Raw genomic sequence first — 27,758 nt, forward strand, 5'->3', positions numbered from 1 at the left:
GACAACGAGATTCCACTCCGTTAGTGTTGCGGGGACATTTTATTGTTTGTATGATAGCAGTCGCCAGCCCCTTCACCCCAAACTTGTCAAATTCATGTTGGTGATCATGGCCAAACCAGTGTCAATCAAGCGAAATCATTGGTTTTTAATCAGGCAGCAATTAAAATTGGGCGCCCCCGAAACGCGCTAACCACCGTCCTGAGAGTTCAGCGGTCGCTCTCACACATAGGTGAGGGGTAATTGGAGCCATGTGTGGAATACTTCTGTACTTTTCTCTTTCTTTCTTTTCTCCCCCCCCCCCCCATTTCGCCATCAAACACACACATACACACGCCATCGCAAACATAATCTTTACTCACACACACTGATTTTACATGTCCTGCTTGTGAAGCCATACAGTATAGTTTTGTTGTTGTTGTTGTTGTTGTTGCTGCTGCTGCTGCTTTGTGTGTGTGTGTGGGGGGGGGGGGGGGGTAGGGGTTCCCTTACTATTCTCAGTTAATTTCCCAGGATGCGATTAACAAACCGTTGCTGAAGTGCCCTTCCCTGAAACAAAGTCTACCTCGAACATAAAGGGATGGTATTGTTTTAATTGAAATGGAGACTCAGATTTTAACTCTTTTTATTAACGAAATAATAGGCAACCACTTTACAGTTCTAGAGGAATTAAAGGCTTATTTGATGAAAATCGGTTTTGAAATGGCTGAGGTATCCAAAACTAAAGTAAATCAAAGGGGTCATAAAAAAAGGTGGGTCCCACGTTTTATTAGGACCGATTTATATTTTACTTAACTTCACTTTACTTTCCATATACATGCATATCAAGGGAAAGAGAAATAAATTGTGTAGCTCCCTCTTTTGTTTTTGTCGCAAAATCCAACACGATAAAACAGTAAAATAATGTAATTTGTATCAGTGATAATAACCCGTACCGGCGTACCCGCAATCCCAATATTATATTCAGCCAAACGCTGCATGTGTCTTACTCACACATGGCACCTCACGATAAAGCCGACTTAGAAAGTAACATCAGTCTTTAAGTATAGTGTAAATTAACTTTACTTTCTGGACAGTGCATTATACCGTATGGGAACTTTAGATCGCACCAAGGAGCTATGGTGTGTAACTTAGCTCCTTGATCGCACGTAGACCGTGGATTGCGTGAACCTGGCTACAAACTATCAATATGTGACAGTGAAGTTAAATGGGTGATTTTAGCATTTTCACTATGCTTTATAGACTAAAAATTCAGTTTTACTCGATGTTCAAGACTGAAGTTGGTCGGCGTTATATAATAATAGACTTAACCTGTTTTGTGTCAGAGAATATGTGAACAGTGCGTATAACGCTATGGGGGTTTTCTGTGCCAAGCACATCTAAAGGGTCAAATAAGTCAAAATCATTCAAATAAACGGGTGCTCTTCGTTATTCCGAAGGTTCGCTATTCCGAAGGTACGTTATTCCGAAGGTTCGTTAATCCGAAACACACAAATTCCCTATACCTAGAGGTTCGTTAATCCGAACATTTGTGGCGTTATTCCGAAGGTTCGTTATAACGGAGATTCGTTAATCCAAAAATGAATTCGGAATAACGAACCTTCGGAATAATGAATCTTCGGACTAAAGAGCCTTCGGAATAACGAACCTTCGGAATAACGAGCTGTAACCAAATAAACACAATGGTAGAAGTTTCATCAAAATCCGATATAACAAAGAGAAAGTTTGGGGAAATTGTTAATCTCACTTGTTTTTACGTATCAACCTATAAGGGAATGAGTCTCATGCACAAAAATACATGTAAGTTACATAAGCTCATGATGATACAGTACTATCAAATTCATCAACGCTTTGCAAATCTCCTATCGACCTACAAACAAATCTTGAACAAAATGAGAGTATCGCCTTTTCTGACAGAGTATATCAAAATGGGCAAAGTTATTGTCTCTGCTTCAAATTAGCAGATAAATGTGCTGTGATAATGTTATGTATCGATACTCGACGCATACACAGTACCCGATGCCATTGCCATTGATTTTATTTCATGTTTTCAGGTTGTTATACGTCTTTTATATATACTTCAATGGATCTTTAAGGACAAGATTTGAGGACAAAAAGTTTTTATAGAACTTGCATATATCACCAAGAACCGCTCATGTGCTCTCCATTATACTTCTACCTATATGCAGTCTGCATGTGGCTGTATTCATGGGGGGGGGGGGGAGGCGTCGTACTTCACTGGGCTTAGACCTCCTTATTTATTTTCTCCATTTCAATGTATATAATTTTTCCTATGTTTTATGTACAATTTTAAGGAGTTCATTATTTTATTTCATTTAAAAATTTTGTTCATTTCGTTATGTACATGCATTCTATTTACCATTGTAATCTGGGGGCTTTACGCCTTTTCAAGCTATCGCTTTCTGTAGTCCCCGTTCTCCTCATCAATATTTCCTTTTGCTATGTTGATCTCACAAAGTATTTGTTTTTATGATGATTGAGATGAATAAATGAATTGAATTATAAGGTATACATACAAGATAGGGCCTCATCCACGACAAGTCTGCTTATGACGACGGTCCTCTGTATTGATTTCTCCTTTGTTCATATATGCTTTCATTCATATGTTATTACAGACTAATGTTGTTATAAAAGTGACATTTCTGATGTGGATTTGTATGGTATACTCTCCTTTTTTTTTGCATACTCTGTATCACTTTGTTTTGATTTGTTATTGTATTTAGAGAAAGAAAATGCAGAAATAAACCAAACCAATCTCTCGATGTTAAAATATTACTTTTATACTTTCCTTTCATTAACATCGTAATCTGTCACTGAGAGAGAATATAATGGACTTCTTGTAACTAGGAATACTAAAAATTGTCATTGTTCAGTGTTATTCGATTCTGTCAGTGTCGGTGTTACAATTAAGATTGCGAGTTTGCTTGGAAACGGGTATAATAATATGCAACTGCATGGTGTTATCATTATGCCCTTATTTCTTCTTCTTTATCAGGAAAAGGATGGGTGGGGGGGTAAAGAAGAATGTAGTTGTTGGTGTTTGTTTGTCTTTTTTTTAATGGTGTATGATCGGAAAAGAAAACATTCAGATATAGCTATACCAGGGCTCGACAGTAACGGTGGCCCGGTGGCCCGGGGCCACCAAAATTGAAAGTCGGGCCACCAAATTTCAAAAAAGGGCAAATTTGGTGGCCCGCCTCGGGCCACCAATTTTTTTTGTTGAAAAGTACGTCAATTAATTCGTAACTTTTTGCGCCGGAAATTAGCAGTTATATTTGTTTAAAGGATGGATGAAAAGGACTGAATGAGTGCCTGAGAGTGAGTGTTGCGAGTTTGTTGAGGTTTATTTATGAGTAGATATATGTCCAACTTCCAATATTTACTATGACTGGATAAAACTTAGATATTTGACTCATAAAAAAAAAACAGGACCTTTGATTTTTTTTTACTGTTTTTTTTTTTTCGGGGCCACCAAATTTTTCTCTCGGGCCACCAAAAATTTGAAATTGAGGATTTTGGTGGCCCCATCGGGCCACCAAACAAAAAAGTTAGTGTCGAGCCCTGGCTATACGCCTATACACATAACATACAACGATGTGTCATACATGTTTTGTAATATATAGTTCGTGCTTTGAAACGGAGTATGGAGTTTAGGCCATGTCCTTGAAAACTTTGCGAAGCGATAAACACTGTTTGATGATGATGACAAAAATGATGATGATGATGATAATAATAATAATAATAGTAATAATGATAATAATAATGATGATGATAATAATAATAACAATAATAATAATGATGATAATAATAATGATAATAATAATAATAACAATATTATTATTATTATTATTATTATTATTATTATTATTATTATTATCATTATCATATATTAATAACAGTGATGAATAAAACATCAACAGCGCTGCCTCTCCTCCTCCTATACGACTACCTCTACTCCAACTATACTACCATACCACTACTACTATTCTATATAGTTCAAACATTATGACATCTTCTGATTTCTAGTTTCTGAAGGTTTAGTTCCGTGACACAGAGAACGGTCGGGGGGTGGGGGAGACTGTGTATGACGAGACAGTAATAAAAGTTTGAATGCAAAAACAGATAAATGATATTTTCGAAGTCTTATAAGTATGGTCATCATCAAAATAGCAAAAATCATTTTACTGATACTGTACTAGTTACATTACAAGAAATATTTTTGAAGATGATTATTATTAAGATAACAATATATCAAAAAAATTATTATCTATAGATAAGACATGCATTTTGATATTTCTTTTGTTTTCAGCAGATTCGATATCAAATATCATTGATACAAATGGACATATCTGTTTTTTGTATTTAAACTCATATATTCATCATCAAGATGATAATCTGATATCATAGAACAATTAATAATGATTAGAACTCTGCCTGGACAGTTCCAGGTTACAACAGCGCCATCATAAAGAATACTGACAGCCTGTGTGTGCGTGTGTGAGTGCACGAGTGTGTGTGTGTATTTTAGCGATGTGCTATGCTCGCGTATACAATGTATACGGATGTGGGGGGGGGGGGGTATAGTTTGCTAGAGATGCTTAGCAGCTTTGGCACAGACTCCGACAAGGGTTTGTGTCTGCAAACTGGGGAGGGGGGGGGGGGGGGGGGGTAGTCGTCTGTGGGTGTGTGTGAGTGAATACCATGCGCGTGTTTGTTTGTTATGTGCGTGCCCATATCAGATGGTTTTCCGTTCGTGATAGGACATACTTCAGGTGAATTTTACTTTTGCATGCCAGTCTCAATACAGTATAAATGTTGGCATAATAATTATATGAATCATATATATGCGTCAATATACATTCATGTCATACAACATGTTGGAAAACATACAAAGATAAGACTTCGAGCAAACACTTCGAATAAAGTTGTAAAAGATACTTCATTGTTATGTTTTCCGCCACAATCAATGTCTATTTTAAATCTCTTTCACGTGTGATAATTGAAGGGGTCGGTGCAATATAGTGCTAACCCACACTTTTGTCAAAATTGAGTTACATGCATTTTCATGATCCTTATCCTTCACTCTAACCTCCGTGAAAATATCATATTTGAATTCAACCAATAAGATGGTAAAAAATGCACGCATTCATGTTTTATAAATGTATGGACTTTCCAAACATTCAACAGCGATTATCTCAAAATGACCATTGTGTGTGGGTTAGCACTGTATTGCACCGACCCCTTCAATTATAGGCCTGTCCTGATTATGTTTGATCATCACTCGAGGAGGCTAACAGTGACAGTAAGGCTATCTAAGATGCGACACGATGTTTCTAGAGAAGGGAATCCAATCTGAATAAAGATTTTGGCGTCTCTAATATAACTGAATATGAAAACAAAACTAGATAATTAAGATGTTTGCATAGCAAGGTTCCGCGCCATTAGCTTGTACAATAATGATCGGAAAACATGTTAAGCTCGCCATATTTAAACATTAATATTTGTTTAAGCAAGTCAACCATCCAATTCGTGATAAATATGTAGAGCAAAATACAGTGTAAAACCTTTATAGTGATACTCCAATTGTTACATAACAAGGCCCTTGTTATGTAACAATTGGAGTATCACTATAAAGGTTTTACACTGTATTTTGCTCTACATATTTATCACGAATCGTCATGAAGTATATGGTTAAGAATATCCCCTAGTTTCTTATCATTTTCTTTTTACTGCAGCTTTAATTATAAATTGCATCAACAAAAATGGAGTTAATACATTTTGCGATTAAATCCTTCACATGTATTTCGTGCATGGTGACAACTGGGGCAAAAACATGATAAAGATTTATTGTTTTCGCTTTTAAAATGCCATCTTTATAATGCATGACAAGTGTGCATGAATAAAGCAAAATGCATTTGTTTATATATAAATATGCCTCATATCATTCACGATTATCTAATACTAGTATAAGCCTTGATTTTCTTAATACATATTATAGTAGTTATAAGTTTATAATGTGAGTGGACTTTGTTCTAAACATTGGAGTATGAACGCTTGTTCATCATTATTGTGTGTAATAGCCTTTGTGTAAACACTGACCTAACTATATCATCTGGGATATCTAACTACTATAATATCAATTTTACAATGAATAATTCTCGCTGCACTGATTTTGGGTATGATTTTTTTTTCCATTTCCATTATCACGGTTTCAATGTTACCGAACAATAGCGCAAAAGAGAGATATACGGGAATCGATAATTTGATTGAGCGTAGCGGCGTAACAGGTCTTTGTGAGTTTTCAAAAGGCGGCGCACGCTTCTCTCTTGGTAAATGGAAAGAGATACGATAGCTCGTTGTCTCTTTATTCCTTTGATCTCTTTCCCCTTTTTTCTCTGAACAACAATAGAAAAAAACCGACAAAAATGGGGAAGGAAAGAAAAGAGAAAAAAGCGCGAGCGACGAAACCTCTACTGTTTTCCGCCAAACTAAGCTTTTGTTGTCTGGGCGATATATCTTATAATTGGCTGTCATTCTGTAAAGCGTGCCTACTGCAGGCCTCGCACGCTTCGCAGTGAATGGCGAAGCGAGCACTTCGCACACTCGCGCCTGAGCGCGCCTGAGCACTCTCCGACGAAGTGACTCGACCGTAGACCGAAATGTGAATGTATGAAAACACACCACAAGCCGCATTACATACTGTGTAGTAAATGCGGATGAAAAGTATAGTTTGATACTCGACACTATCATTGTTGGTATATATTGGCAAGAAGAGATAGGTGGTGTGCACATTTCCAAAAAGTTATCTGCTACAAAGGTGTAAATAAAGTTGCGCATGACTTTTGAGTGCGCCGTCATTGCTGAGATTTTTTATTACATCGCGGAGGAATACTATATTCCGACAACAACAAAAGCTGGACAGAGCGAGTAACAAGAAAGATGTCTGCCTGCTTGTTCGTGTGAATTCTATCGTCGTCTATGTAACATGTGTGCAGACTAAATCTGATGTTTTGCGACGGTCCCGTCATCTGACCAGTGGATTTTTCCACAGGATTTATTCTTTGATAATTATGTTTTATAACTGCCAACGGACATTTGTTTTGGAGCGGTGACGAATCAGAAAATCAGGTAGGTTTTGCGCTGCAAGCGTAGGCTGCTTCTATCGTCACACTAAGTCAATGCGACCGGGCCATTCACGCGGAGAGTGTAGCGATTGACCTGTAAGTGCCCATAAAGCCGCACAGGGGGTTCTACTGCGTGGTAGTCAACGGAAGGGCTCGGGCACAGCGAACTATAACGGGGGTCGTAACAAGTATCGCTGGCGTGAGTGCGGCTGCCTTGTTTTGCATTGTCCAAGCCCGAACAAGTGCTCTATTCAAAAGTACACATACATTTCGTTTTTGACTTCTGCAATCATTCAATTCCTGTAATGATGGAAAAGGTCAGGCAGTGAGAGTTCCATGTCACTAGGACCCATGTTTAGCTTGGTTTGCATAGTGAAAGCACACTAATTTTGGGAGGTCCAAGTGGCAAATCTGCTTTCCTGGATTGATAAATAGGATTTGTTTAATTGTGGCACAAGCGTGTGTCAGTGAGCTATCCTGTGCACATTTGGAAAGTGGTTCATGATATAAATGACTCACCACTAGGAATGGGTTCCAGGGAGATGTCGGCGTCTTCACTCTGTAGAGTGTAGTCTGTTCCATATGTGTGGTAAACTGACAACTAGAAATACATTGCTGAGATGGGACTTGTTGATCTAACCTAACATACATCAGCAGAAATACATTACCAGGTAGGAGATGGTTCTTGATTCTCAAAACACTTTAGGATATGATGATCAACTACCAGTAAATTTAAAATCTTTTGCTACGTGTGTATAAATAAAATTAATCTACTAGTAATTACTGTTCTTGGAAGGTGTCCCCCTCCCCAATATTCATATGTAACGGTTAGATAAATAAGAAGTACATCCTATCGAATCATTGGATATTGAGGCCTACATAGATACTAGAAAATACAAAGGTAAGGTTTTTACGTGCACTATTGCACCATAGACTATTACCACGACTTGTATTTCACAGCAAATACAATTTATGTGCTTCGATAGTAGCTGTAATTGTAATGGAGCTTAAGATATAAAAATTGTTATACATGTTTGAATACAAAAGAAGGTACTTCACTAGAGAATATGTTTACTCTAGCTGCAATCAAATATGTTTCTGTCGCTTCAATGTATGATATTTTAAGGATCAGCTACATGTATATTATCAAAGGAAGGATGAAGCATAAATCATGACATATATTATGTAAAGCCCTGTTTAAGTTGAGTCCTGAAAGCAAATGGGGTCACTTTAGCTTCATAATTAAAGATATAGTCTGCTACACTGTACAATAGTGCAATGGACTTTTAACATTTAAATGTTTAAAATGCAATAAAAAGATTGATATTTTTACTGAAGACATTCTAGGTTCTCTCATGGAAAAGATATTGACATGTTTGGTTATAGAAAGGCATAGCTGTCCAAAGTGTAGATACACTGTAACATAGACCTTTGTCTGAGAATTGTCGTGAATGCATTTCCGAAACTGATTCAAAGCATTTAAATGTAGTTATTGTGTATACCAACGTAAATGATATTTCAACCTTGATCAAATTGTCTGCGTCGTCTGTTGAAAGTAACTACCCCTTGCAAGTTCATTATTTGGCTATAGTATTAGTAGCTAAATATGATGCATGCCTGGTATTCCAACAGAGTTGTAGCTTATACTGTAGTCCCACAATGACTACCAATCTGTGGGAAATGGCAACATAGTATAATACTTTGTACAACCAAGTTATAAGACTAAGAATGCATTGCATTTTTATTTCTGTTTTCTTTCAAGAGACTGAATTAGATTGTATTGCAATATGTTACAGATCAAATTATTCTCATGAGCATCCCAGAAATCAATACCAAGGCTCAGGCTTACTTTTCATTCAGAAGCTTTACAATATTTTTTTGTTTAAATCGAAGTGTAGCTAGAAGTGTAGAATAAAAGGTTTGCTAAACATTCATGGTATATAATTAATGGATTATGGTGTAAACTATGCATTGTGGACTGCTGCTGGATTTGTACTCACACCCTCAGATATTTCATACAACTGCACATTCACACAAGGACAGCACACACAGCATCAATCATGTAATAATCTTCAAACCTGAAGGACACAGGACTACCAGAAGAAGAGGAAGAAGAAGAGGAAGAGGAAGAAGAAGAAGAAGAAGAAGAAGAAGAAGAAGAAGAATCTTTGGTTATTTGTCTGTTTTTGTGTATTGTGTGAAAAAAAAAGTTTTTTTTTCATTTTCTTTTAAAGTGTGAGCAATATTCTCTTTTTTTTTTCTCTCTCTGAATGGATACAATGTACAGTTGTACGTCATTTAGGATTTTCCACATGGCTTCTTTTTGCTTGATCCCACTCTTGTTTCATACTGAATGATGTATAGAACTCTGTGCCTGAAGTGATACACATTGTAATATATTTGTATCTGGTACTGTATTTTGTAGTCCATAAACACAGCCCAAATCCAGAAACATCCAAGCCTAGTTCCAATTCTCCAAATTCCTAATCCCAAATACTGATCCCAATCTAAAAGTTTCATTCCTGGTGGTTGCACTGGTATGCAATGAGGGAACCGTCACATTTCAGTAGGAGCATATAAAAGTCTTTTATTTGATTAGGTGGGGGGGGGGGGGGGGTGGATAAAACCTGAATAAGGGTTTGCTGCAACAGGAACATCTTGATTAAAATCTGTCCACAACAGTTTGTATACCCTCTATGATATTTTACAGCTTTTTCTACATGTGTTGTCTTAAGCCAGTGAATTTTGTTAGTCGGTAGCTTAGATTTTCATACTCAAAATTCATTTTTAGATATGTGTAATGGTATTCAGTCCATGTAACATTTTGTGCAAACTGATAATCTCATTCAGTCCTAAACTGCTCATTAATATGTCCATTTTGTGCCTTAAGATGGCAAGTCATGCAAATTCCAATATAGAGGTCCCTTTCGTACATTGCACAGCATTGCCATGTGTGTACTGATAACAAAACTTACTGAACTTGTGGTTGGGCAAATCTTTTCTTTTTAAAAGCCAGGCTAACCTTTTTTGGTGCTTGATTGCTATATGTTGATGAGATTTGACTTCGATGCTCTATGAGCTCCTTGCCGTGTACAATGTTCTTCAACAAAAGTCATGCTCCTGTTCTGTCAGGGCTGTGGTTTACAACAAGAAACATCAGCATACATTTTACTTTTGAACACACTGATAGAAGCAAGTGGACTGAACTCTGGGATCAATCACATTATTATGAGCCCCAAGTTGTAGGCTGCCCTCTATAGAGAACTGATATGTATTACAATTCGCACCACAGTGAATAGGGCATTTGTACTTGAGGGGTCTTAATAGGAAGTATAACTTTTTTTTTCTTTTTTTCTTGATAGAAAATACACTGGTCTGTAGCCTGGTAGAAGGTAGCACTTGAAAACTAGCAATCTTGCTGCAAAAGAAGAGAATAAATCATTGTGATTGATTTGTATACTTACGTGTACATGTCATGCATACATTGATGCTTGTTCAGCCACTTCATTGAAAATCAAATTATGTGGTAGTTGTATTTTAGGGAAAATAGGAAGATGGAGGAACTGCTTAAACAACAACAACAGCAGCAACAGCAACAATAACAATAGCAGTCATAACCAATGCTCTGTACATAAGTAGTGCGTACATAAATACATAAAATGAATACAACTACATTGTATACTGGTGCTTGAGTTTTATTGTTTCCAGTACGTATTGCAGATAGAGTAAAGCACAAATGTTGGTTGATGACTTAATGATGCTTTACAATCTCGGCCCCGTTTTATCAAAAGATATTAATTGATTGTAAATTCTCTTACCACACAGGCTGCTATAGACTTATGATAGAAATCAACTATATAATCAATCATAACTCTTTATAAAACAGGGCCCACTCTTGTAGGTCATTGTGCTTGATATTGGAATAAATCTTAAATTGTATTTTGTGCAGTACAATAGCAACTCTGATGGTACTGTAAACTACAATTGTAAGCTTTCAAGCAGTGGACTTAATGTTTCACCTAATAAAGTGTCAGTGTGAGGCAAATGTATACATTCTTGTTCACATAGGATAGAAGAAGATTAACAGGATTTCATTTCATAAAAAACTTAAATTTGTCAGGTGCTTCTTAAGCAGAGTTTCAAGGCATATTGATAAAATTTGGTAAAAAAAGAAAGGACTTGTAGAAGACAAACACCTGTTAACAAAATGCCTCTGATATGCATTTTTATCAATGAGATAGAAGACACTTGGCTGGCAGGAGCTGGTATCTTGTAAAAAAAAGAACCTGACAAGATTTATTAGTTATCTTTATTTGGTGGAACTGATATCTGTGCTTGAAATGCAAATTCATACTACTGTACATTCAATAAACAATAGTGATTTCTTTCTGCTAATAATACATTTGCAGAGTGCCCTGTACATGTAGCTATTGAATTGCTACTGTACAAACTACATTAATCACAACTTGTGTAATCACTCAAGATACCCTTAAGATTTTAATTCATTTAAACCTTCCAACGTGAAAAGATTATGGCATATAAAAAATGCAGTTTGTATGATACATGTTGGACAACTCCAGAGAAGCGCTGCAATCCAATACCATTGTGTCCGCTAGAAGAGGTTCGCAAAACTTTTCTCTTCCGATTTGCCGTACTTCTGTAATTGCCATGTCATCTCTGAAATGTCAAGCATCTCAAGTTCACCTCTGAGTTGAACTTTTGTATTTTTTTTTTGGAAAAATGTCATTCGGCCTCCTTAGGGCCGGCCCTAAACCTTGAACTGGGACCGCTGCTCTTTGTAGGGCGGGGAGGGGAAAAAGTGCATTTCGCTGGCTGCTTTTGCTGAGAGGAAACAAACATTCGTTACAGAATGTAATACACGTCAAATATTTAGCAAATGTCCAACGAGATTTGTCAGATGACATTTCTCTCCTATCGCAGCACAAATATTGCCCAAATTTTTCGTGCAAACATGTTTTATTAAGGGAGGAAGAATGTAATAAGGGCGGCGAACTGAAACAAAGAGGGTTACATGCCGAGTATTGATTTGATGTGACAAATGGCCATTGGACAATGTTCCGTCGCTGAAGTACCAAGTAGTTCCCTCTAGTTTTGCTTGGTTGTACTTTCTAAGACTGCTCCTACATGTACAGGTAGGGTTTGACCTTTGTACAATCGCAAACTTTTCAAAGTCTGTGTGATAAACTGTGGGTCATTATTTACATTGTGCATTCATTTCTTATGATACCAGGTTCTTAAATTCGCCAGCGGGGTTATCTCTGCTGAAATGATATTTCGTGCCATGGGATCTCCTGTGAATGGTGCCAAGAATGTTGTCAATTGTATATGGAATGATATCTCTTTTTGCCCTCTCAATCTTTCTCTCTTTTTTTTTCTCTCTCTCTCTTGTGGTTGTTTTGTTTGTTTTTGTTGCATCAGGAAGAGGGAAGACATATGAATGTCATTTATCCCTGCTAAGGATTCAACATCTTGTTTTCTCTCTTTCCCTTCCTTTATTACATCAAAATGGGGACAATGGGAGATTACTATCCAGGGACATATATCATTCTTCATGACCCCAATATCTTTCTTTTTGTGTCTTGCAGGAATATACAAGATGCAGAACAGCGTGCCTAAAATGACTTCCGACAAGGAGCTGAGCGACTTGCTGGACTTCAGCGCAGTAAGTACTGAGGGCACTCGACAGGAAGAGGCCCTTTGAAATTAAGTTGATCACTATCAGAGACAAAGTGCTCAAAATGTGTACAGATGTTGCTGCAACTGTGGACCTTTATAATAAAAAAAAAGGAATCCTTTAATCTACATTGAAGGTATAATTTAACACTAGAATTTAAGGGGTATGACAAGTCTGTTTCATTCTTTAAACTTGCAAAGTATACAATAAAGAATTTGAAGTACCGGTAAGTACATGTATCAAAACTTTCAATCAAACTATCAATTTTGATTTCTTGAGTACATGTACTGATACATTTTTTGTATCAATGTAAAAGTAGCTTCATTGGTTACATTCTCTCTCTCTTTTTGTTTTCTTTTTTCGTTGTTGTTACAACTTGATGTGCCAGCTCTCTGAGTGCATAAATGACATTTCCTACAAATCAAAAAGTCTGTTTGCTGAAATCATCAGGAACATGAACGTACGATTGTAGGATGATGATCTCGGGGTGACAGACTAGAGCTGTCAAGTCTGCCTTTAATATTCTACAGAAGGCTCCCTAAAAGATTAATTGCTTCTTCATATCCCGACCTGAGACTACTGTAAAGCAAAATATTTACGCGGCATGAAATTTTTGCGAATTAGAGCCGATGGCCTTTTTTGCAGCATGAAATTTTTCAGAATTGCCACCAGCATTCAATGCATACAATGTATGGTGTAGACAAGAACTTTCGAGTATATTTTAATTTCGCAAATCTTGGCTCTCGCGAAATTTGCAAAATTTGAGCACATGAACATTTCTGGTTTTACAGTGTGTCAAAGCTTCCCTGAATTAGGCATTTTCATGTCATGTGGAGATGCATTTAACACCTACATGTAACTATCTCCCTGGTTGCTCCATAGTAAACTCCGTGATTTTGAAGGGTGAGTGTTGGCATGGATCCCTTGTAGCTAACACTTTACACTTCTTACACTCGCCTGTCTGAGTATCTGTAAAAGATTTTCCGTATTTTCTTGGTCGTGGAATGCGATGATAAACAAACATGTGTGCTATGACATGTATTTGGAGCACAACCGGTGGAGCTAAAATTGTCGCAGGCCGAGTGTGGTTAATGTCTGTGCCGCTATAAATAGGGGGTTACATGATGTCATGGTCTGCATCTTGCCTCCTGTTCCAAGTTCTGTCGGCAGTCTCAAGTTTGTGCAGAGTTGTGTCAACATTGCCCCAATGCAAACATAGGATGTATCTATTGAGGGATGTATTGTAACAGGGCTTTGTTCTCTGTGTTGACAGCAATAAATGCCTTGGAAAAAAAAATGCAAAGAAGAGACTGAGGTAAAATATAGTAATATGCCTGACTGCTTAGGATATGGTAGAACAGGTACTTAAGCACTTCTTTGTATCATAACTGAGTAGAAAATAGAGGTACATGTAGATGTGTACTACAGGATTCCACAATCTGAAGAGAAATTGTACAAAAACACATTTATAATTCTATCGATATATTTGTTGATATTTTTGAATTCAATAACATTTACGTACGTGGAACTATATTGATTAACATGCAGTGGTAATGTGGATGATGAGGAAATATTCATTTTGAGGGGGGAAAAAAATCAATCTGAAAAATTAACCAACTGCGGTTGAAAAACAAGATGGAAACCCACACAAGCAGGATGATTACAGAATGCACAGTGTGGAAAAATCATTAAACACAGATTGAGCTAAATGATAGTCACAGAAAACAAATACAAAAAGAAATAAACAACAACAAACAAGCAAGCCAACAACCGTAGTTGCCAAGTTAAAAAGTGTAAAATTACACATTCAATCCTAGAGATACCAGAGGGTCGTTTCGGATGGTAATGGGCAAAGAAGGTTCTTCAACCAGATACTGATATTTATTCTCCATTAGTGTTGCCTAGGAAAGAACACATATGTCAGAGATATTTCCTGAAATGATCTCCCTCCAATGTGTAGAACTGCTACAATCCTGATCAGCATTGTGGAAAACATGATGCTTCAAAGGTATCCTAGAATCAGTGCCAAGGTTACGCTCATCTCCCGACTGATATCATGAAATTTGAGCTTTTTTTGTCATATTTGTCTCAACAGCAATACTAATGATCCCACCTAGGGGTGTTTCAGGGTGCATCAAGTTCAAAGGTAGCATCTCCCTTTCTTCCTAATCAGAACTTGTACTATGAGAAAGAAAATTTTAGGGGTGCTCTCCATTGTTACCTCATCATGTTTCAAAATGGAAAAGTTGTCTCTGAGAGAAAGCTACTTTGAGGAAAGTTGTGTAAGGATACTCTTAGAAACTGCGTGAGGAAGATATGGGAAGAAAAAATTAGAAATTGTGATATAGCGCTCACCCTATGATTAGAAATTACATATTAAAGTGCAACAATTTAATGCTACAAACTTTTCAATTTCATGTAGGCCTATTATTTTCATGGCTTAATCAGGACCGAGAACATATTTTGGCTGAAACACATCCATTGTCTGTAATTGATGTCATATACTGTATAATGATGAATCCACATGAATAATCGCAAGGATTTTATTTCCTTTTCAGAACAGTTATTTTCTAACTAATCCTAGATAGATTCTATCGAATGCACAGTCTAAAACTTTTGACATTACTATTAGGCAGTAGGACACTACTTTGTGGGAACCATGCATTACTGTGGCATTGTGTTGGCGGTCATATCAAGCACCATCAGCTTCTGCTCTGAATATGCACTTCAGTGCGAGTGTGGAGAGTCACTGTCTCCGTGTGACAACTGTGTCCCATACCCTTCCTCTGTGTGCGTCTGTCTGTGTAGTGAGTGTATTTATGGATGTATACATTTATGTGTCTTTGTGACAGACAGAAAGAGACAAACAGATAATCGGTAAAGAATATGAAAAAGAAGCTTGTGTCTGTCACTATTTAAAGTTTCATAGTGTATGTTGTTTACTAAGGTTCACACCATTGGTAAAGTCATGGGCATCGTGCTTGGATAATTAAGTGTATTGTGAACGCTAAAAGAGGATTATATAGTGGAACAAACATAATGAATGAAGATTTGTTCCAGTGATGCATTTGTCCAAGCTGTGAGACTGCTGTCATATTATTTTTCACTGCAGTCTTGTCAATTGGGGTTGTAGCACGAGTGTAATTTGTTACTGTGGATACCAAAGGATAAAATAACTGTGCATGGTTTAGTGTAATGCCCACATACTGGGTTTCATGTGGGATGGTTTACATGAGCCATTACCAGTCACTGCATAATCCGGAGCCCCACTCAAACAACAAAAGCTTGCCTCCCAATACAACCCTTATCTGTATTTTTATATCAGACAGTAAACTTATGGTATCCCTGTAGCATCTGAAAACAACAACAACAACAACAAAAAACCCACCACAATCAGTGTGGCTCAATTTTATCTGATTCAAACCATACAGTTGTAGGTATTGTCATGTATTTTCTGCTTATTGCTTGTTTAAGACAGCCAATATGCTACGTAAATGAAATTCAGCATTTTTGTGTATTGTGTAAACACAGCCCTGTGTAGTGTACAGTACATAAAGTTTGTTATCGCCTGTTGTACAATATATTGCCGGCAGATTCAAATGACAGTATAAGGCTGTAAATGTGGTATTACCAGTGCTATTGTGAATGGGAGTGAGTGGGAAGGTGATCTGGTTGCATTGGAAATTACACCTTTTTCATGCATTTTTCATGATGTAAATCTGAATTTTACATCTGAGATCCATATTTTGTCCTGATTTTCTGGTATGTAGATGTAAATACTGTTTGGTATCAAGCCCATGAAGGTCTTTTTTACAGTACAAAATAGATTTAACATCATGAATCTTGATAGTGATACACACAATTTCCGAACTGTTCCGCCTAAGTGATATTTTGTTTTCCTTTTTCATTTGGAAACAGTATTTCTTTGCCTTTGTACAACAAACCAATGTCACCATCAACAAACCAGAGTACTTGATGTGACATTAGCATGCGCATCATGTAAGTGTTGTAGTATCATACAGTGTACATTGCGTTCAGTGCCTCTACGATGTATCATGGTTCCGAATATCAACCAGTGCAGCACGGAAACCGTTGAGAGAGTTCGTTCACAGGTATACCAGAAGTGGCAGTGAAACTTGTTCCTTTTTTTCTCTCCTATGCCAGTCTTACAATCAGTGCTTATTGGCTCGTGCATACCTACCTTGAGTGATATATTTGATTTTCATTATGTTGTTTGCCGTAATTAAAATCAATTTCCCTCCCGACGGAGGGCTGCTTTGCATTTTATAATAAGCTCAAGTGCAGACCCCAGGTGAGTAATGACCTTACGTGAGAACGGCCCCATATGTTGCTCACTCGCTCTCTCTCCCTCTCTCACTGTGCTCAGTGGCAGTAAAGTGTAGTGAGATTGAGACTCTTCAGAGCTATCTATCAAACCTATGTGTACCTTTTAAATGCCCCTGCAACATAAAGAAGCCAAAATGTTGATACCTTCGGTATCTAAATTTATCATTAAAAAGTAGTGCTTTTTTCAGCTATTGAAAGGGTAGTGTACTAGCTGAGGACACAGTGGTAGTAAACTTTGGAGAGTAATTTCATGTTTAGCCCAAGTGTGCTGGTTTCAAGAAACACTTGGGAGAGTAATTTAATGTGTAGCCAGAGTGTGCTGTTTTTTTTTTTTTTAATGTTGACCAATCACTCACTCATACATAGGCCTTGCATACTAAAAGTTACAGTAATGTTTCCTCAAGTGATATTTAAAACCTCTGTTATCCATCTTTACATACACGTATATGAATGATCTTTGGGAAAATTTCATTGACAAAAATGAAATATCACTCTCATATTGTTGCAGTTGTGAGTGTATAGATTGTATTTGATTAGAAATGTTGTGAATGCAAATTCAACCGTCATCATAATGATGTGAAATCCAATATATTTGTGAACAACTCTGCCTTTTTGAATTATACTGGACCCAGAATACCTTTTCTATGATGGCAGTGGAGTTTTTTCCATTTAAAAGTCCATTATGCTCACAAACTCCCCAAAAAAGATCATAGCAGAGCTATCAAAAGTATTGCAGCATGTACTGATATATTATATAAACAGTGTGAGTTACACAATTGTATGATGACAATGTTTTTATTGATTCCTAACAAGTGCTTATTTTACACAGTGGGTACAACAATGTTTAATGACCTTGTGCGATCATTGCAATGGAACAATACTTTCACACCTATGGTACAATTGTACTTGCTATTTCCACAGCATTTACACATATAAAGCTTTATAAATGTAACCACCTTTGGTCACATCTCCCAATATCCCCAGAAGATGTTTTTTTTTTCCCCAAGATGACCCCTGACCTACAATTGTAATAATGACATTTTTAAAGTATCAGACTATGCTGGCAGTTTGTTTTGTAGAGATTAATCTAAAGTGCTTATGTACTCCAATTGTCTTGACTTCGACTTCGAATGCTAAAAAGTACAGTGTAGGCCTACATACCGTACAATGTTTTGTGTACTACGTGTATTACCTACCCAGGTATGTAGTGATCTACAATGTATGGGCAAGCTCAGGTAGTGTAGTGTTATATGTTGGATTACATGCTCAGTCTGTAGTGTAAACGTTACTTGAGATTCCGACTACTAGTATTAAGCAGAATGGTTTGACGTGTTTACCTTGTGAGTCACAAAATCCATGCACATATTGATGGTGATTTCTGTTCCAGACTTCTGCCTGCTTTGATGGCTACTAGGTTGTACACTTCACTGGTGCTATGGTATAATCTCATTTGATATGTGTATGGTGTTTATGAGTATCTAGTGTGTGAGACATTGTGAGTGTTTGAATTGAAATCTTTAAGGTGATTGTGGAATTAAAAAAAAAGTTAGTACAATGTACATGTAGGCCTACTGTTTTTGTGTGGATTCCATAGATTAAAAGTATACTGCTACTGGCCTTTTACATTCCATCAGTGTGTATAAATCATTGTACTTATTCAATGATTTTTCATTTTCTCCCTTTGATAGTACTTTACTCCTTTTTTTGTAGCACTTTGCTAATAATATCTCCAGCGTATTTTTCCTTTCAAAACTATAATGGACTTTATCCCTGGGAGAGAGAAATATGGTTAACCACATTTAATACAAAACTTTGCTTAAGAAACAGAAAAATGCACTGTGATCACATTTTAAAGTTCATGTATACATTTGATATCCCATGAAAAAAAGGAGCAATAGAAATCATAGTTTCTCTGAGATTTTCCTTGTACTTCCAACAGGTGTATCCAGTGTTGAGGCTGAAGAATTAGCCTGAGACAGAAACTGTATCAAAATAGAAACTTCTGCATATTCAACAATTGGAAATGAATAGATTTGTATTTCTGTATTTATGACAACCTTTATTAAATCCTTGTGATTCATGACAAAACTAAATACAGTTTTGCATGAAATACATGTTTGATGCAAAGTTGCATATTACTGTAAAAGTGGTTTCTTTCGCGGTGGGTTTTTTTTTGCGCTTTGAGATTGAACCGTGAAATTTAACATCACGCGAAAATGTTTTGAACTCGTCGCTTGTTACAACGCTATCATTACCGACCGCGAATTTAAACACATGCGAAAAAGTCGGCACCGATGGAAACCGCGAAAGTTTCTGTACGCGAAAGAAGCCACTTTTACAGTAAAACTGTTGCATAGTGATGTTCTTTTTAACAGTGTACTTATAAAGGTACATATGCTGTAATTTAGGTTTGTTACATACATTGTACAAACGTATTGAGATGTTTTATTTATGGTGAAATTTGCCTGCTGTCTGCTTCCATCACTTGAAAAATACTGATGAAAGTGTAACTGAGAAATTCATATGACTTGTTAGTTTTATAAATATATATTTAAGATATGAGTTGTGAATTTTACAGTACTGTGGAAAGCTTTGGGACTATATGAAAGATACTGTTTTAGAGATCGTATATACTGCACGTTGTGAGAAAGAGATTTAGATAAGCAGATATTAGATAGGGGTAGAAAAAAGAGATATACACAGATAGAAAGAAGAGAGAAAGAGAGAAATATGGATAGATAGATACAAGTGTAGATAGATAGATAGATAGATAGATACAAGTGTAGATAGATAGATAGATAGATAGATAGAAATAGATAGAAATAGATAGATAGATAGATAGAAATAGATAGATAGATAGATAGATAGATAGATAGATAGATATAGATACAGATGGATAGATACATGTAGATAGAGAGAGAAAGAGTGTTAGCAGAGTGAGAAGAAAAAAAAAAGAGATAAAAATAACAGTCGTGGAAGCCAGAGTTGAAGGCTGATTCCTGCACACTGCTTTCAACAGCGACTTGAGTATCCAGGCCGATACGAATGACACACTCAAGGGCCCCCACTCTGGCGGTGATAATCTTGCTCTATTATCCGCCGAAGAGCCAGAAGTGGTTCGTCTTCGCCCCGACTCTTCCGACGGCCAACCAATATTAGGCTTGCGCATAATATTACACACTTCCCCACCTAAAGAGGCATGGTACATTAAACACAACTGTATATTTATCATGAAACTAATTAAAACAGCTTTGAAAAAAAGTAAAAGAAACCAGTAGTTTATCAATTTAAATGATCAGTCAACCAAATTTATAAGCCTTTTTTTTGGGGGGGGGGGGGGTTTGCCAACAACTTATCACAAGTTAAGATGTTTATAAGTTGATATTGTTTGTTTCAATGGTTTGGGGAATTCCTTAGTATTTTTAGCTTTCAAGAGAGTTGAGTGGAGACTAAACGGCTGCCTGTTTGAAGAGGCAAGTGTTTTAAATTTTGTGCTTGAAAGGGAATTAAACGATTATATCTATAGTATGTAGGTGTTGGTTTCGAAGGTATGACCATTGTCTGTATTTATACGTACGTGTGTGTGTGTGTGTGTGTGTGTGTGTGTGGGATTTACTGTGAGTGTAAGGCCCCCTTAGACTTTGTCCTGGTTGCTTTACCTTTTGGAAATCTAATTAAGTGTTTGATTTGTCAACAAAAGGAAGTCTGGCTTTGTTTTCTGTAGTATGTGGTATAATGTACAGGTGGTGAGTTTCCTTTTCGTTTCTTTGTTTTTCTTTCCTTTTTTTTTTCGTCGGGTACAGAAGTAGATTTGCTGAAGGTTATTAGGCTAGAGATTATTATTATTTCTTTTTTGTTGTTTACAGTTTACCAGTTTAAATTCACCTGGCCTTTTTGAAACGTGAAAGTCCATTCAAAGGAGGGAATGAAAAGTATCCTGTGTGGAAAATTGAGACATAAGAAAGACAGATTTGTCTGAAAGGTTGGGAGGGGTGAGATATTTTCCAAAATGTGACAATTATTTTTTTGTCCTCTCAATTTTCTTTTACAGATGTTCTCACCACCAACAGGGGCTGCGGGTTCCAAGAACGGGAGTCATGGTGGGAATATGCACCATTCAAGCTACAAGCAAGGTAAGGGTCATCTTTGACCTGTAACCATTTGCAAGGACAATGAGCATTAACCCCCCTCCCCTTCCCCTCCCCCCCCCCCCATGGAGGGGAAGGGGAGGTATTCAATGGGAAATACCTGTTTTACAGTGTATAGCAAAATCAGTTCATCCTCTAAGTTAATATGCAGAGATACATATGTTTCTCCCCCATGTCTGAAAATGGAAAGTTGGTGCTAATGCCCAATAGATTGTACTTTCGATGGGCAAGTGCCCATTTGTTTCACTTGCCCGACAGTGAGTCATAGTTGCCCCTGGTAGAGTGGGTAAATTGGTTTGTAGCACCCTGCAAGGTGCTCCGCTATATTGGTTCGTGCCTCTCTTCCAGTGTCGATACAAGTGTGTGACGTCCTGAACAAGTTGATGGATTTGATTCATGCCTCGCTTGCATTTTGCCTTGAGTATCATAATAATATCAACAGTATACATTTGTGCGTGGGTTTGATGATGGTACATCTATTGTATCTGTGTTTGTGTGTGTGTGTGTGTAAAAGATAGTTTGCAAGCAATCAGTGATGTGTGGGGATGATAGGATGTTACTGGTACACCGATAAGAGAGCACAGACCTTTTGACTGGACGAGGGGAGATATATTCAGCTCATTTACCATCGGTCAAAGGATAATACTTGGACTTTGAGAGCTGCACACTCTTTCAGCGCCTCTTTCCTTTTTTTTTTGTGGTTCCCCTAATTTTTCACCTCGCATGAAAGGGGCAATTATAGTTTCACACAGGTTGCACAGCTCCAAAGTGAAGAATCAAAAGGATGGCCCTCGCCTGACAAGGGGAATTGTGGGATAGGATGGATTTTATACCCAGTGAATGACGTGAGGACTCTCGTCCATATGGACACCACTGATGACATGGGGAGGGGCATAGCCGAGTTGATTTGATGTGATTGAATATTAGAAAGATCATGGTAGTATACAGTGTGGGCAGTTTACATGCACAAAATACATGAACACAAAGTGAGACACACACACACATATATACACACAGCTATACAGTTACACACATCATTCATTGGGCCTATTGCTATTACAGTGATTATTATCAGAGTCTGTAAAAATCAAAATAGAATGTGACACTACTTCTGTATGTAAGCATGGATATGAGTTTCACTGAAAATTAACAATTACAACAACAACAAAAACTATTTCTTTTGTTGCTGTTGTTGAAAGAAAGCTGTTCTGTAGCCAATGTACTTGTTGTATGTCTCCCAGTGATAATTTTTTTTTTTTTTAGGAGTCACACTTTGATCTGTAGCGAAATCACTGGAAAGATATGGAAATTACATTGTTTCCAGGAAATTACGATCTTAGAGTAAACCTGTCTGTAAAGACCATAGTAAGGAGGACAGAAAAGACAGCCTTCATGGGGGTAATTGGCTTTATAGACAGGTTCATTACCATTTTAAATACTCTGAAGGGAAGCAGATTTCATGGTGCTTAAAGGGTGTGTACAGTTCTGGTTGAGGTGAAGATTTAGCTTTTAACGTTTTGCGAGATATTCAGAAACCACTCTATGAGATGTCAAAGGGCATGCAATTCTAAGGGGTATCACAAGTTTATTTGATGAAAATCGGTTTTGAAATGGCTGAGATATCCAAAAACAAGGTGAAACGAAGAGATCCTAATAAAAGACGTGGCCTGTCGCCTTTTATTATTATCACTTTTTTGGATATCTCAGCCATTTGAAAACCAATTTTCATCAAATAAATGTTGAATCCTTCTTAAAATTACATGCTCTTTCATATTTCACAAGAGGTTTCTCCTTATCTCACTTAGGAATGTTATATACCTGAATCCCCACCTCAACCAGTACTGTACAGTCCCTTTAATGGGCAGGTGGTGTATATAAACAGGTGGCTGCTGGAGTGGGTTTGACCATACAACTGTAACTATGAGACATGAAGATCATCCTTAATATCATTATGAGGCTTTTATGCGTGATTTGGTAGAATGTAATTTTATGGCCATCAATTTGGGGTCAACATCCCACTGGAAAGTTTATGTGTCCATATTAATTGGTTCCCTTCCCAAGCAGTCAAGTTACAAGTGTACAAGTGATGTAGATATCTGTGATAGCTCGTTCTTAACGGTTTGTTACTTGTGAATGTATGTAGAAGAAACAAACAAAAACAAATAAAAAGCGAGTATGGTGGGCCATTATGTGTTTTTGTTTTAAAGGAATAGTTAGAATCAAAGTCAAAGGAATAGTTTAGTTGTACATAGAAAGGCATAGACAATATTTTTAATGATCTATAAAGTTTGGGGTATTTGCCTTTCAATTTTTGGTTTGATTGGTCTGCAGCCTGTACTGGATTGTGTTTCATTTTATTTTGATTTTTTTTTTTGTAATGTTGGGAAGGGAGTTGAAAGGAGATTCAACCCAATTTCACCATACAATTTGTTCATTCATAATTACATAAAATAAGAGTGAAAAGAAAGGGAAAATATCCAGTATATTTTGAATCGCTTTCTAAGTATATTGAAGTCATAGTTTTGACAAGCTTTCAGAAATGAATTCCCTGTGTATGTATAGCATCTCTAATTGTGTAGATTACAACACGTGCAGTGCGCACATACACAGTAAACAGTGCGCCTTCTATTTCGTTCATTTCTCATTAAAAATGAGCGGGCGGTGTTAAGAGTAGTGGCTGTGTAGAAATCGCGGCAGGCGCTCCTGCGGGGCAGGTCTACGGCCTCGAGCCCATGTGACTGCAGGCAAGGATGATGCCGAGGGCCAATCATAAATAAGCCTATTCATGGTGCATAAGCGTTGTTTACTATCACTGCCAAGGTGATTTATGGTGGCATGAGTGGCTGGTAGATAGCGGGATTAGAGCTTTTGTGCCCAACGCTGCCATTATTTATACATATGCTTACGGCGCATTTGCCCCCCTTTGTTTGGGCATATCTGCACCTTTCACCAGCATGAAAGACGGGTGATTCAAGGTGTTCTGTTGAAGTCAATGAGGTAGTCATGAAAGACGTAGGCCACGGGATGCTAAAAAGACTGAAATTCTGTGGCGGGTATTTTTGACTTGGAATCAAGGGGGTTAACCTGCGTGTAAAGGAAAAATCCATTCCAGTGTTGAATCTCAAGATTGTAATCTGTAAAACTCTAGATTGTCAAATGGTGGTTGTGTTTACTGTTAAGGAGTGTTAGCATGATAATCTCTTTGCTGTATAACATTTGCTGAATCTATGATGAAACATATGCAAGAAGAATTAAACTAATTATCAGTTTAGAAAAAGTAGGGTGGTGATGGGGAACAAATTCTCTGGAAAGGAAAAAACAAAGCTGCAGTGAAATTCATCTGGTGCTGGAAGGGAAAGCACCTACATTGTAATCTGGTGGAGTGGTGGCCCAGTGCAATATCATTCAGTTCATTTTTTCAGTTCCATGCTTGTTGTCACTATTCGTGTCAGTAATTACTACAAAATTTGTCTTTTCACGGAAGAATCTGACTCCAAAAAAAAGAATCTGACTCCAAAAAAGAATCTAACCCGAGGGATTGAAGAAATTTGTAGTTGAAATCATACACGGTTAAATGCAGTTGTACCTAGTACTAGTATGCCGGATGACCTTGTGCTGCAAGTGGTATGAAAAATCATTTGAGTAGAATCTGTGTATTATTTGACCTGTAGGAGACAGAAAGGCTAACATATTCCAAGTGCATTTGTCTCATTCCACTTTTTTATTGCCACAGTTAACCAGTCGAATTGTCGTAAAGAAGTAAATGGCTGTCCTATTTGGAAGAACTTCAGTGTAATCGTCTTTCTTGAAACACATTTATAGATGTGTCAAGAGTTTCAGACTGTTAACACACCACAAGGAATTTCCTCCCTGACCTGAACAGCCAATGACGTTCCATACAGCATCTGCATCACAAACGCTCTAATCTGTCAATCAAACATGCAACTCTTGATACACTTGCATATATGGGAGTACGTACGTATATGTATGCACTGTGGCGGAAGTGATTACAAGGTCACGCTATGCTTCGCATCCTCAATCCTGATTTAGAACTGTTGACACTTTGCCACATTAATCACTTGCCCATAGGTGTGTGTGTGAAAATTGTGCACATACATTGTATGACACATTTGCACGGAAAGGGTTGAACAATTCACATTACAAATACACACCTCAAGTGGAGCAAAAGCTGGTTTTAAAACACCCCTTGACCATGATAACTATTAAGTGTGAGATGAGAATGCGATTCAAGTTTGAATTCAGACTTATTAGTATTCATTGATTGACATGAAATGCGATTAGAATCGTGTTTTCAAATGAGATATCAGTATGAAAGGAGGATAGGAATGTGATATTAAAGAAGATATAAAGTGAGAGATGAAGGATAACGCATTTGATAAATTTTGGCCCAGTTTTACACAAGGTGCTACAACTGATGCATCAGTTATGTAAATTATCTGGCTTTGTTTCCACCGTGACTGAAATCTAAGGAAGTTTTCATAATTGCCAGTAGATGGAATGCAATATTTCTGTCAAGTCTGAATCCCCGAGTAAATCCCGCAGACCTCCATCTTCCTTGAAATCCATTAACCCTGCCTTAGCGGGCGAGGAAACTACAGAAGCATGTATCAAGTTTGGGCCTTTACCACTCCCTCCCCCCCCCCCCCCCAAGACACACACTTTCATTTCTTCTTTTTCGTCGGCACTGATTCCGCTAAGCCCTTCTGCTTTATGTCGCTGATTCTCTCTCGAATCTGTGAATTCACGGGCGGAGATTTCTTTGGGGTCAACGGGGGCTAGGAGAAGAATAAGAGGCAAAAGTGCAATTTCCCTCGTTCTCCAGCAGAATTAAGCCCGGACTGGTTGGGATCTCCGGGGAGAGGATGGTTGGAGGTTCGCACGTTTTCTTTTTTTTTTTTCCTTCCTCTTCTTTCCTTCTCCCTTCTCCTTTCAAATGGGGGCCCACTTCACAGCCCCGATCACTGAGGAGGTAAGCAAGCTTGATGATGCTGCCTCTCCCGTTCCCCTCCCGGTCAGGGTGTTTTCGTCTCCCCCCTTCTCCGAGCCTCCACCTTGCTCCTCCATCTCTCCGGCTCTCCCTATGCCGAAGAGGCCTCTGAAATCCAGAAACATTGATTGTAGCCCGAGAAATGAGTTAAGCTTCTTACCGGACCTTGCCGTTTGCTCATGTTTTGAGTACAAGAAAAAAAAAAGAAAAAAAGGAAAATATTGTGTATACAAAATGAAAGGACTGGGCTTTGTTTAAGTTTTGATGGGCTACAAAGGAGGAGGTTGTGCATGACAAAGTGTATATAGTCGAAAATGTAAAACTTATTAATTTGATGGATAATCTACCTCACTGCATGTCAGTCTATGATCGTAGATACTATGAATATGATTATTATATCACAGTGTATGATTATTGAAGTCATTATAATATCTCTGGAGAAAATATTATCTTTACTTTAGAATTTTGTAGCCTTTTTACCAGGATGTCCTTTTATTGCATTATCATGTTTAAGTCACTCTGAAATGTTGATCCACTGCTAATAGTATGTAACATATGAATTTTCCCTCCCATTATACATTGTGATATAAGCCTATCAGTGATACAAAACAGCTTGACAAAATTTGGAAGAGTACTTGCCATTTTAATAACAGATATGCAGAAAATGTTCAATCTTGCTGTGCTTTTTAATAGCCTGCAATAAGTAGGCCTGCCCTACATGTACATACCATTTGTAGATATCTTTGTCCAAGTCTTTCAAAGTTATGGCATAACTTGAACATTCACATTGTCTGTGAGTTTCCAAACTTCTGACTATGCAAACAATAACTAGTGAGCAAGTAAAACAAGTCAAAAATATCTACTAGAGCTCTTATATACCATTACAAACATACTAAAGATTCATCTCACCTACAACTGTATAAAACTAGTATGAAGTATTAACTCAGTTCAGGGATTTTTAATGTGTTTTATTTATTCATTCATTTATTGTATTTCATTTATTCATTATTTTTTGCTTTATTGATAAGAACTTGAAATAATGTAGCAGTGAATAACATTTGACTTCTTTACAACTTACAATTACGAAAGGAACACAGGGATAAGTAGGAAGATTTACATCCACAGGTTTTCGGGTGATTTCGTAAAAATATCTGAGACCATGGGAGGTTTTTAAACCAGAAAATTTGTGCTTGAGATTATTTGCCCCTCTGCCGTCTTTTCATCAGTGGCTCCTCCATAGACTGAGTTCAGCGTTCAAGGGCAGCTGAGAGTTTGCCCCGGCTATACAGAAGAGAGGGAGAGAATAGGAAGGAAAGAAATGATTTATCCATATGCGATAACTGCCTGAAATCCCCCTGGATGAAATGGCTTCAGTACATTTGTCTTCCCAGATCTTATACCACTGTGGAGAGATGTAG

At 37.4% G+C, this 27,758-nt stretch overlaps 1 protein-coding gene across 2 annotated transcripts in view; it reads left to right on the forward strand.

Annotated features, from left to right (window-relative positions):
* The first annotated feature begins 6,947 nt into the window (after window positions 1-6,947).
* The window catches only part of LOC139725992 (transcription factor 12-like), a 260,859-nt gene continuing 240,048 nt past the window's right edge, over window positions 6,948-27,758 (forward strand). For both annotated transcript variants that reach the window (XM_071637073.1, XM_071637074.1), the window contains exons 1-3: window positions 6,948-7,146; window positions 12,749-12,825; window positions 21,236-21,317. In XM_071637073.1, coding sequence (XP_071493174.1) covers window positions 12,760-12,825; window positions 21,236-21,317 — 148 coding nt within the window. In that variant the 5' untranslated portion in view covers window positions 6,948-7,146; window positions 12,749-12,759. The remainder of the gene's footprint in view (window positions 7,147-12,748; window positions 12,826-21,235; window positions 21,318-27,758) is intronic.

Source organism: Diadema antillarum, unplaced genomic scaffold (assembly GCF_040938485.1).
Source record: "Diadema antillarum isolate AM-2024a unplaced genomic scaffold, OU_Dant_1.0 seq00000069_RagTag, whole genome shotgun sequence".
Taxonomy (NCBI): domain Eukaryota; kingdom Metazoa; phylum Echinodermata; class Echinoidea; order Diadematoida; family Diadematidae; genus Diadema; species Diadema antillarum.